The sequence below is a fragment of the Lolium perenne genome, chromosome 1, assembly GCF_019359855.2.
Source record: "Lolium perenne isolate Kyuss_39 chromosome 1, Kyuss_2.0, whole genome shotgun sequence".
Lineage (NCBI taxonomy): Eukaryota > Viridiplantae > Streptophyta > Magnoliopsida > Poales > Poaceae > Lolium > Lolium perenne.
Genome location: NC_067244.2, coordinates 22,795,333 through 22,805,017, shown reverse-complemented (window position 1 = coordinate 22,805,017; position 9,685 = coordinate 22,795,333). Strand labels below are relative to the sequence as shown.

The 9,685-nt window shown below is 45.6% G+C and overlaps 2 protein-coding genes across 2 annotated transcripts; both read left to right on the top strand.

Annotated features, from left to right (window-relative positions):
• Positions 1-4,047: 4,047 nt before the first annotated feature.
• Positions 4,048-6,478, top strand: LOC127329002 (uncharacterized). Its single transcript, XM_071821107.1, has 9 exons — positions 4,048-4,273; positions 4,342-4,537; positions 4,636-4,839; positions 4,925-5,101; positions 5,176-5,319; positions 5,405-5,539; positions 5,626-5,736; positions 5,816-5,950; positions 6,024-6,478. The coding sequence occupies exons 1-9, from the start codon at positions 4,083-4,085 to the stop codon at positions 6,216-6,218; spliced, it is 1,488 nt and encodes a 495-aa protein (XP_071677208.1). The 5' UTR covers positions 4,048-4,082; the 3' UTR covers positions 6,219-6,478.
• A 255-nt stretch (positions 6,479-6,733) lies between these two features.
• Positions 6,734-9,469, top strand: LOC139831772 (protein neprosin-like). Its single transcript, XM_071821105.1, has 4 exons — positions 6,734-6,952; positions 7,675-7,728; positions 8,586-8,726; positions 9,092-9,469. Exons 1-4 carry the CDS (start codon positions 6,734-6,736, stop codon positions 9,467-9,469), a joined length of 792 nt encoding a protein of 263 aa, XP_071677206.1.
• The last annotated feature ends 216 nt before the right edge of the window (positions 9,470-9,685 follow it).

Below are 9,685 nucleotides of genomic sequence, written 5' to 3'. Positions count from 1 at the left end.
TTAGCTCGTGGTTCGAAGGGGATTGTTCGTCCCCGTTGCCCTTGCAATGTCTGCAGGAGGCGTCATCCTAAGGATATTCTAGAGATGACTAAACACCTTTGGTGGAATGGGTATATGCGTGACTACGACCCGCCGGTCGACTTTTATCGGCACGAACGTGATAGAGGTGAGGTGATGCGGCAGCGGATCGATGGCAATGAGAACGATGGCATCTTAAACTTGCTAGATGATCTTCGGGATGCTGACATGCCAGAGTTACCATGGGACGAACAGTCTGAACCGGAGGAACCGCCTGAACCGGAGGGACCGCCACAACCGGAGGAACTTCCAGAGGAGGAACCTGAGCCAACCGCGAGGGCCTTCATTGATATGATGGCCTCAGCTAGGAGGCCTCTATACCCGGGTGCAAAAATGTCTCAACTTGATGGCATCACGCAGTTGCTAGCCGACAAGTGCATGGTTGAGAGTACTCGAGCATCCTTTGAAAAGACTAAGAGCACGGTAGGTAACATGTTGCACGAAGGTCATTGCTTGCCCAAGACCATGTACGAAACGAAGAAAATCTTGAAAGCATTGAAAATGGATTAGGTAACATCTGCTGTCTGTCCAAAACTTTGCCTTTTGTTTTGGAAAGACTATGCGGATGACAAATACTTGTGCCAAGTGTGGTCACTCTAGGTATCATGAGGTAGATGTAGGCAATGGTCGAAGAGGCGGACAAAAGTAGCCATAAAGATTCTTCGTTATCTCCCATTCATCAAAAGAATCCAGCGGCTTTACATGTTCGAGGAGACTGCCAAGCAGATGACATGGCATAAGACCGGGATAAGATTGCAAGACGAGAAGAAACGGGTACCCATGGTACATCCATCTGATGGTCAATCATGGAAGCGCTTCGATCAAAAGCACCCAAATGAGGCAAGTGAGGCTCGGAATGTTAGAATTGCGATAGCAACCGATGGATTCAACCCATATGGTATGTCGACTGCCGCGTACAGCTGCTGGCCCGTGTTTGTTATTCCGCTCAATCTCCCTCCCGGAGTCGTAATGCAAAGGAAGAACATATTCTTGTCGATGATCCTTCCAGGGCCTGAATATCCAGGGAAGAAATTGAGTGTCTTAATGCAACCACTTGTGGATGATTTGCACCACTCGTGGCATCACGGTACATTGACATACGACCGAGCATCAAAGAGAAACTTCATCATGAAAGTTTGGTTCCACTATTCGATGCATGACCTAACCGGTTACGCCCTATTCTGTGGGCATAGTACAGCTGGTAAGTTTCCATGCCCAGTGTGCAGGCACGAACTAGAATTCAGGCACCTAAAAGCTGGACACAAATATGTTGCCTTTGACAAACACCGCAAGTTCCTCAGTCCAGGGCATCGGTTCAGATCTGACAAGAAAAACTTCACGAAAGGCGTAGTTGTGCTTGAACATAAAGAAATACCAAAGTTCAATGGTGCAACTGTTGATGCTGAGCTACGTGCTCTCCAGCCTAGTAAGGAACCCGGCCACCAATTTGAGGGATATGGTAAAACGCACAACTGGACTCACATAGCAGGCATAACAGAGCTCGAGTATTACAAGGACCTTGAACTTCCCCATAATATCGATATGATGCACACCGAAAAGAATTGTGGGGAGGCATTCCTTAACACCTGCTGCAACATACCAGGCAAGTCAAGGGATAATGTTTCAGCTAGAGTCGATATTGAGGAGATATGTGACAGGGTGGCTCTACACATGCAGCCTCCTGAGGGCAATCGAAAAGGTTGGTTAAAGCCGCATGCCAAGTACTGTCTTGATAGCGCCGACAAGAAGGAGGCATTTACGTGGCTCAAATATGACGTGATGTTCCCTGATGGTTATTGTTCGAATATGAGTAAGGGAGTCAATCTTGCTACAGGAAAAATAAACGGGCTCAAGAGTCACGACTATCATATATGGATTGAGCGGCTGATGCCGGTGATGCTTCGAGGGTATCTCCCCGATCATGTCTGGCGAGTGCTTGCGGAGGTGAGCCATTTTTTCCGCACGGTCTGTGCTAAGCAGATATGTACCGAGGTGATTGAGAAGCTGCAGCAGCAAGTGCCGGACATGCTATGCAAGTTAGAGATGATATTCCCCCCAGGCTTCTTCACTCCGATGTTACATCTCATCGTGCATCTCGCCAACGAGGCACTCTTGGGGGGACCGGTGCAGTATCGTTGGCAGTTTTGTATTGAGAGGGAGTTCAAATATATTCGGTACAAATGTGGAAACAAAAATAAGATTGAAGCATGCATAGCTGAGGCAACTCTCCTCCATGAGATGGCAGACGCCACGACAATGTACTATGCCAATGATGTGCCCACTAAGCATAACCCGGTCGCTCGGTACAATTCCGATGAGCCCAACCGTGACCCAAAGCTCTTGCTCTTCAAATATCCCGGTGGCAAGGCCGGTGCCTCAAAAGTGGAGAACATTTCGCCAGAAGAGAAGGATTGCATAATGCTTTACGTGCTTATGAACATGGAGGAAGTGGTCGATTTCATGAGGTAAAATGATGAACCAATTACTTTGCAACCAGTAACTTGGTTTTGGTCTAATACGTATTTTCTCCTTTCAGCCAATTCCATGATGAAATGTGGTCAGGAAGAAATGGTCCCACTCCCACGCAGTGGTACACTCTTCTGAAAGAGGGTGCCCCGCCCTTAAATAAAAGCTTCGTGAACTGGTTCCATGAAAAAGTAATTTCTCAAATGTTCCTCTTACTTTGCAATCCGTGACTTGTCTTATTACACGTAACTAATGCACAAAATAATCTGAACTGAACTTGTAGGGAGCTGATCCCAACGTTGAGATGACAGATGAGTTGAGATGCGTTTCCCAGGGTTTTAACCGTAGAGTCCATACGCATGAGAAGTATGATGTAAATGGGTATCGCTTCCATACGGAGTTTCACCAGAAGAACCGGCCTAATGCAAAAACAATAAATACTGGGGTCTACACCCGCGGAGCCGATGATCTTGATTACTATGGAAGGTTACAAAAGGTATACGAGTTGACGTTCAACAACGCAAACATAGAACTCAAGCTCTTTGTGTTCAAATGCCACTGGTTTGACCCACACGGTGGAATGAGAAGCACCCCTTCCATTGGTTTAGTTGAAGTTAGGCCTACAACCACCTACAGCGGATCCGACGTCTATGTTGTGGCTCACCAAACCAAGCAAGTTTATTATTTGTCCTACCCATGTCAGAATGAGGAACTCATGGGCTGGGAAGTCGTGTTCCAGGTATCGCCACATGGTAAGCTACCCATCCCCTCCGAGGACGATTACAACAACATTGACCCGGTAACATATGAGGGAATTTTCTATCAAGAGGAAGAGCAGTTCGGGGCTCTTCAAATAGACATAGGTCTTCAGGATCTCCACAACGATGTACAAATGCGTGGTGAGACCGTGGTGGACCTGAAGGACATAGCTATGCTCACCAAGCGCCATGCGAGCAAAGACAACATTGTCGAGACTCAACCGGAACCCAATGCCGACCATGAATACTCATATGATACTGATTTTGATAGTGAGGCTGAGAACCCAATGCCTAGAGATGAGAGTGGTGATGAATGGTGAGGGTCTTTTATGCTTAGTACCTACATTATCATTATGCTTAATACATACATTTGTCATTATGCTTAGTACCTACATTATCATTATGCTTAATACATACATTTGTCAACATGCTTATTAATTAATTTTCAACATGCTTATTAATTATTTTCTCTTTTTCTTATGCAGGTAATTGCCCAATATGAGCGGACGGAAGGCATCATCGAGCTCCTTGCTTGATCAGATGCATCAGCGGAAGCCAGGGCCGGGTGCTTCCAGACGGAGTGCAAGACCCATTATTCCCACCCGGCGTTACGAAGACGCAGACGGAGGACGGGGAGGACGAGGGGGAGGACGAGCTGGAGGACGAGGGGGAGGACGAGCTGGAGGATGAGGGGGAGGACGAGCTGGAGGACGAGGGGGGAATGCACAGCTCCTTCTAGCTGACATTCCCTCTGCTTCTGGCTCAGTGGCTTCACAGTCTATGGACGAGGAGGAGGACACTAGGGAGGAGGAGGAGGACACTAGGGAGGAGGAGGAGTCTAGGGACGAGGAGGCTTCGACGGAGATGGCTCCGAAGAAGTTGCGGATTCGTGGGGAAGCGCAGGTTCCCGATGAGAGTAAGGAACCTGCTACGGAGGATGAGAAGTGGCTCCTTGTCCCAGGAAAGATAGAGTAAGTAGTAAGGTGATTTCATTTTCGTTATGACACTTAGCATTTTCTAATGTTTGATAATTGTGCAGGAATTTCACATACACGGGGAAGAATGTCCGCGTGCCAGGGAGTCTGATTGGAGCTGCTATTAGGAAGTACTGGCCGGGGATGTACACTCCGGTCCTTGGGGGCGAGTCCAAGCTAGCCTACACTTGGGAAGACTATGAGATAGCGCCTTACCCTGGCTTTACTTCCGCCGCCGACGCCGTGATCAAGAAGTTTTGGGTACGTAATGCATACTCTTTGGGTTTCGTTCATATGTAGTTGATAACCCCACCGTGATAACTCATGCCTCTCACACTTTCTGTTATGCTTGATTGCAGCGCAATTATAGGGTGGCGACTGAGCATAAGGATAGGGCGGACGTGGTGCTCCGTAACATGTGTCGGAAGTTGACACGGCAGCAGTGGTACAACCAGAGGATCACGTGCATCGGCCACTTCTATGCTGAGCAGGGCGTAAGGTACACAAAGCCTGAGATTGTGCAGGGACTCGCCCCGGCTATGACGATAGATGACTTCATGTCGGTAAGTAATTGTCAATGCGATTCTATGTACCGCGGCTAACTTGCAACTATATTGTTTGTTCTTCAAATGAGTTTTGATTTTGCAGGTTGTACCACATTGGGCTGATAATAATAAGAGGGCCGCCTTCATGGAGTTGGTCAAGAATTGGGTCGGCGAAAACCCCGATTTCAAGGCCGTGAGCGACCGGAACAAGGCCAACCGTGGTTCTCAGGGAACACACACTGCGGGGAGCAGCAGCACCGATCGCTATCGGGAGCGTCTGGTACATATAAAAATGGAATAAGCTGCATTTTTTTGATTTTCGATGATATGCATAACATTTGTTTTGTGATGCAGGGGAAGAAGCTCGGGAGGGAACTTGGTGAGATGGAAGCGTGGACGCACATGAAGCTGGTGACGCCCGGTCCGAACGAGCCTCGGCCCGCGCACGAGATGTACTACGGCAAGGCCAAAGAGAACAAGGAAAGATCTTTGCGAGGAGTACGCCAAGCTCCATCCAGAGGTGGAGGACCCTATGACCGAGCCGGTCGACGAGGTGGCGATGATCTTGGCGGGGTCCGGCCAGCCGCATGGACGTCCCGCCTGCCTTCTTGGGGGTTTCAAGCCTCAGAGGAACTTCACGCAGATCAAGGCTACCCTCCCCTCCGGCAGCTACGCTACCTCCTCGCGGACTACATGCCGTTCTCGGGTAGAGGTTGATGTAAGTCATCCACACTTTCATCCTCTGTTTTGACTCTTGTTCCTGAATGGCTATGTTGATGAGACGCATTATTTCTGAAATTGTAGACTCAGCTCGAGGAGGCCTATGCAGTAGCTTACGAGGAGTATCTCGAGAAGATTAAGGAGCATGACCTTGTGAAAGATGCCTATGTCCAGTGGACGAGCAACCAGATGGCGGTAAGTTTCAATCTCTATGGTTGCAAAACATCATAAGTCCCCATGTTTGAATCTGAGCTATCTCTCCCGTTTCTTGCAGAGTTTCACTCGGTTCATGATGACTGGAGTGCGAGAGGAACCACTCCCAGAGCCACCTCATCCGGGGCCGACGCCAGTGTTCCCGTCCAAGGAGGAGTTCTATATCATGTACAAGCGTCAGCGTCAGTTGACCCCGGTAAGTTGCTAACTTGGCTAAGTTGCTAACTTGGTGTGACATGGCTAAGTTGCTAACTCCCTCCAACATGTAGGGATTGGGAGAATCCGGGAACGACACTCCTTGTGGTACGCCGATGCACCCCGGTCGCCATTCTCCTGGTGCTTCTGCCGAACCTCGGCATTTTTCTGGTTCCGGTGGCTCTCGTCGTGGTTCTACCTCCCCGAGCACCGTCGAGATACAGCGGCCTCACTTCACCGACTCGGAGCTAGCTCGTCACTGTAGCTAGATCGTCACTCGGGTGGTGCACCACCATAGTTTCTACATTGTACTAGCACATGATGACACGCTCCATCTTTGTAGTGGATCCGGTGTATGTACCATGGTCTTGTATGCTATATTTGTGCTATTTGTGAGATTTGATGCTATATTTGTGAGATTTGGTGCTATACGGTGATATCTTTGTGCTATATGGTGCTATATATGTTACTGCATATTCAATCCTATAATATGTGCATTTTGTGCGATTTTCTGAGCAAATGAGGCCAAATTGGCAAAAAACAGAAAAAACTGGGCATGGCTGTGCCGACGGTGTCACCGTCGGCACAGGCCCATAGCTGTGCCAAATGGCAGGGTCTGTGCCGACGGTGACACCGTCGGCACAGCCGGCCCAGTTCGCGCGTTTTTTTTCCAGTTCGAATGGCCACGTGTTTCGCGCCAAATCTGGAGAAAAAAAAAGAAATGGTGCCGACGGTAACACCGTCGGCACAGCGTGGCAGCTAACGGCCGGAGCGTCACGGCGAGATGTCCTGTGCCGACGCTGGTAACGGCCGACGGCCACCGTCCAGCCGTCGGTACACGTGTGTGCCGACGGAGCCGTCCTGTGCCGACGGTGGGTGCCCCGTCCCCGACGCGATCTGTGCCGACGCTCAGACGCCGACGGTCACCGTCGGCAGAGAAGGTGCCGACGGTGGAAGAACCTGTGCCGACGGTGCGGGGCCGTCGGCCGACGGCGTCTGTCCCGTAGTGCCAGCCTATTAATTAAGGTAGAAGAGAGAACTCGAACCCGGGACTCTTGTTATATTTGTGGTTATAGCCTTGTTGGTTGTTGATGAGGAAAACAAAATATGTAGTCATGCACCCTATCTCTGTTCCTTTCTGGTTATATATATAATCTAGGAGTGGATACCGGTAGCAGATAGTATATTTTATTAAACATTTATATTTGAAAAGTAACTAATATAGATTTAAAATAACATCGCGTCCATATACAAAACAGATCGAGATCTGAAAATATCAAAATTTTCGACTGAAGCAAATTTGAAAAAAAATGTGCCGGATCCGAATGTGGATGGGGAATCTGATGTATCCCCATCTGATGTGACATTATCGTAACCCTCGCTCACTCAGCTAAGGAGCTCTGTTCTAGCTAGTAAATCATGCCCAATAAACAAAGGCAATGTATTTTTTCAACAAAGGGAGCTTTATTATTTAAACAATAAGTATTACACTCAGCCTCTGAATAATCCACGACGAAATACTGTATATTATACTCCCTACGTTTTCTGAAATTTATCTTGTATTTGTTAAACTTTTAATGTATCCACCTACTAGATGTGCCTAGATATTTTCAAATTTTAACAAATATAAGATATTTTAATGTATCACTCAGCATGTTAATTAACTATTACTATTAATGCATGATTTTTTTTCTATCCATGTTAACACTGACAAATATTTTTCAGATTTTCCCAAGGTTGTACAACGATTCTCGTACGCATTTCTATACTGCTTGGAATGTAAGTATTATCTTTTTCTCTGGATATATATAATTAAGAAAAATAACATAAGGAATTTATGTTTAGTTTTACAAAAAAAATCGTGTCATATTCCTCTGTCAAAACAAATAATATTGAAGTAGAGGAACCGCGAACATATCCTAGCTCACTAGCTGGGAGAATGAAAATATAATCCACGTGCACTAAGGTTTAAGTCCTTATTGATACTAAACTTGGGCTCATCTTTTTAATGATGAAGTATGTTAGACTTGTATAGCTGTGTATTTGTACAGACTTTGTATTGTACTCTTGTATTGGTACGTTCTACCCTCCTATATATATGAGAGATATGCCACCCCTAGAGGGTTGAGCAAGTTCCCCAACATTATACGTTTAACATGCTAAGTATGTTTTGCTAATAAGTGTACAATTATTCATGTGATATGCATACTGCATCACGATACTCCCAATGTTAGTAGTCAGATGTTGTCTAGGTACTCATATTGTGATGCAGTTTCCCACATACTGCTTTGATTGTTGTTTTTTTGTAGTTAAGTGCTAGTATAATTAATAATTCAAAATATAATGAAAATATTCCTTCTATAATATGACCCAACATTGCATAATTTTGGGTGAAAGCTTTTCAGAATGATGTTCCTTGGCACTAGAACATTTGTGTTCCATCATTAGCATCGAAGTTGATATTCTGATATATAGAATTCACTTTCTAACTTGTCACTAGGACATGGTAGTTCACTTCTTCAAAATATTTACTTTTTTATTATTTCAAGATCGTAAGTACTTTGGGGTATGGAAAATGAAACATGGCATGTGCATGAAATTCCAGATTCTTCGGGCTGATAAAATTTCAATTGCAGAGTGGTACTCGAAAGGGTTGCACAAACATGATTTGCCCTGGCTTTCACAAGACATCTTCGAGCATCTCCCCAGGGGATGTCATCAGTTCAGTTTCACATGTACATGGCAAAAAGTCTTATATGAGGCTAAGAGTATTCAAGGTACAAACTGCATACCGAAATACTGTTGATCTTTTATTTTGGTCTTGGGGAAAGGGCGTCAAATTTGGTTATTTTACCTTCCATATTTAGGTATCAAAATAAGTTCAGAAAATTGCAGCTATTGGGAGTCAAAAAAGGAAATTTGAAGAAAAAAAGACTACATATATCACAAACAAATTCTAGTTATGAACCTTTTTTTGACTTGCCAATAGGGTGTAGAATTATGTAGGTATATGGTATCTCTTTCTTGAAGTATATAATGTTAATATCAAATAGTACACGTGAACTACTATATCTTATCGTTGGGTTTTAGTTCTGGCAAAGTAGCTATATTTTAATACATGTTCATATGTTGTTTATCACAGAAAAATAGTGATTGGCATGTCCACCTGCACGGAGTTAACGGTGATCCAAAATTAGTGGGTTACTTTCCTAAGTCCTTGGTTCCAGGACTCATAGATAAGAATGTGGAGATAAGCTTTGGTGGCTACGTCTCTCACGAGAAACAACAACCAAGTCCTCCCATGGGAAGCGGCTATGTTCAAGCCAGCGGCTACGCTGCATCAGTCAGCAGTCTCAAGCTTATTGACATAGATGGTAATGATCATATCGTTGACAAAGATCTGGCATCTTATGTCGATGCGAAATGTTGCTATACTCCTTCACACATTGATCCTTCAGCTCGATTCTTTTACGGAGGACCAGGTTGTGTGGATTCATTGTGCAGTATTCCACATATGTAATGATAGCTAATCTATATCTTTACCTACTAATAAAGGAAGTAAGGTTTCTCTTCAAAAATTTCGTATGTTATATTCGTACCCTTTTCTGTGTGTTAAAATTACTTTTGTTGCCACCGCGTAGACAACATGAAACGTTTTTCCCTGCCAGCGATTTGTTTCTCTGCGAGTTTGGTACAGGCTTGCGCACACTCGGCCACTTAGGGTTCGTACATGCCC

Excerpts from the sequence above, each read along its gene's own strand:
- LOC127329002 (XM_071821107.1), top strand. The coding sequence starts at position 4,083 with ATGGACGAGGAGGAGGACACTAGGGAGGAGGAGGAGGACACTAGGGAG. Across the intron at positions 5,540-5,625 it reads GTTCTCGGGTAGAGGTTGAT|ACTCAGCTCGAGGAGGCCTA; the intron begins GTAAGTCATCCA and ends CTGAAATTGTAG. Across the intron at positions 5,737-5,815 it reads GGACGAGCAACCAGATGGCG|AGTTTCACTCGGTTCATGAT; the intron begins GTAAGTTTCAAT and ends CGTTTCTTGCAG.
- LOC139831772 (XM_071821105.1), top strand. The coding sequence starts at position 6,734 with ATGTCCTGTGCCGACGCTGGTAACGGCCGACGGCCACCGTCCAGCCGT. Across the intron at positions 7,729-8,585 it reads ATTTCTATACTGCTTGGAAT|AGTGGTACTCGAAAGGGTTG; the intron begins GTAAGTATTATC and ends TTTCAATTGCAG. Across the intron at positions 8,727-9,091 it reads TGAGGCTAAGAGTATTCAAG|AAAAATAGTGATTGGCATGT; the intron begins GTACAAACTGCA and ends TGTTTATCACAG.